Here is a 201-nt window from a genome sequence, read left to right on the forward strand (position 1 = left end):
GGAGGGGCCGTTCTGCAGCTCCCGTCGCATCTGCTCCCGGCTGGGGGGGCTGATGCTCCAGAGCGAGCCCGAGCTGCCCTCGATGCGGGCCGTCACGATGTCCTCGTAGCCGTACAGCGTGATGAACTGCATGGCCACCTGGCGCCGGAGGGGCACAGCTCAGCCCCCACCCAAGGACACCCCCCCCCTGCGGCACCCCCG

At 71.6% G+C, this 201-nt stretch overlaps 1 protein-coding gene across 1 annotated transcript in view; it reads right to left on the reverse strand.

Annotated features, from left to right (window-relative positions):
• The window catches only part of PIEZO1 (piezo type mechanosensitive ion channel component 1), a 20007-nt gene that overhangs the window by 1260 nt on the left and 18546 nt on the right, over positions 1-201 (reverse strand). Inside the window, 1 exon segment of the mRNA XM_019470402.1 lies at positions 1-138. Within this exon segment, the coding sequence (XP_019325947.1) occupies positions 1-138 (138 nt within the window).

Source organism: Aptenodytes forsteri, unplaced genomic scaffold, assembly GCF_000699145.1.
Source record: "Aptenodytes forsteri isolate BGI_AS27 unplaced genomic scaffold, ASM69914v1 Scaffold271, whole genome shotgun sequence".
NCBI classification, from domain to species: domain Eukaryota; kingdom Metazoa; phylum Chordata; class Aves; order Sphenisciformes; family Spheniscidae; genus Aptenodytes; species Aptenodytes forsteri.